The sequence below is a fragment of the Kryptolebias marmoratus genome, unplaced genomic scaffold, assembly GCF_001649575.2.
Source record: "Kryptolebias marmoratus isolate JLee-2015 unplaced genomic scaffold, ASM164957v2 Scaffold64, whole genome shotgun sequence".
NCBI classification, from domain to species: domain Eukaryota; kingdom Metazoa; phylum Chordata; class Actinopteri; order Cyprinodontiformes; family Rivulidae; genus Kryptolebias; species Kryptolebias marmoratus.
In genome coordinates, this window is record NW_023665798.1 from 7,415 (window position 1) to 8,016 (window position 602).

At 38.4% G+C, this 602-nt stretch overlaps 1 protein-coding gene across 1 annotated transcript in view; it reads left to right on the forward strand.

Annotated features, from left to right (window-relative positions):
- Window positions 1–602, forward strand: part of LOC119616831 (ribonuclease inhibitor) — a gene marked incomplete at both ends in the record, with an annotated part of 11,579 nt that overhangs the window by 7,409 nt on the left and 3,568 nt on the right. The window contains one exon of the mRNA XM_037974461.1: window positions 170–247. Coding sequence (XP_037830389.1) covers window positions 170–247 — 78 coding nt within the window. The remainder of the gene's footprint in view (window positions 1–169; window positions 248–602) is intronic.

The window sequence follows — 602 nt, forward strand, 5'->3', positions numbered from 1 at the left end:
GAGACACTGATGAGAAATATTTCATCAGATCAAACAGAGAAGATAAACTGAACCACTGAAGTGAAGGAAAAGAGTCCAACAGGAAGAGTTCAACTGGTTTCTCTTCACAGCTGAAGAGAAATTATCATTTATCCTGATGAAATCATTTTCTTTTTATGTGTCCTGACAGACTGTCTGACTGTGGACTCTCAGAGACTCAGTGTGAAGTGGTGGCCTCAGCTCTGAAATCCAACCCCTCCCATCTGACAGAACTGAACCTGAGCTCCAATAACCTGCAGGATTCAGGAGTGAAGATTCTGTCAGCTGGACTGGAGAGTCCAAACTGTAGACTGGAGAAGCTAAGGTAATTTAAATTAGAATTTGTTTTTTTACTAAATTCAGTTTAAATAAGTTTGATCATTTTAGTTTATTTATTTTTGGGATTTCTCCGAACATAAAACCAAAGATATTTCAGTGTTTCCAACTGTCTGTGAAGAAATCTGATCATTTGTCTCCAAAGTTCCAACCTGAAGTCCAAATGTCAGAGGGATGTTGTTCTCAGTTTGTGTAACTTTGGAAGAAGCAGACAGAATTAGTGTCAGACTGCTGAAGCTTCATATTAG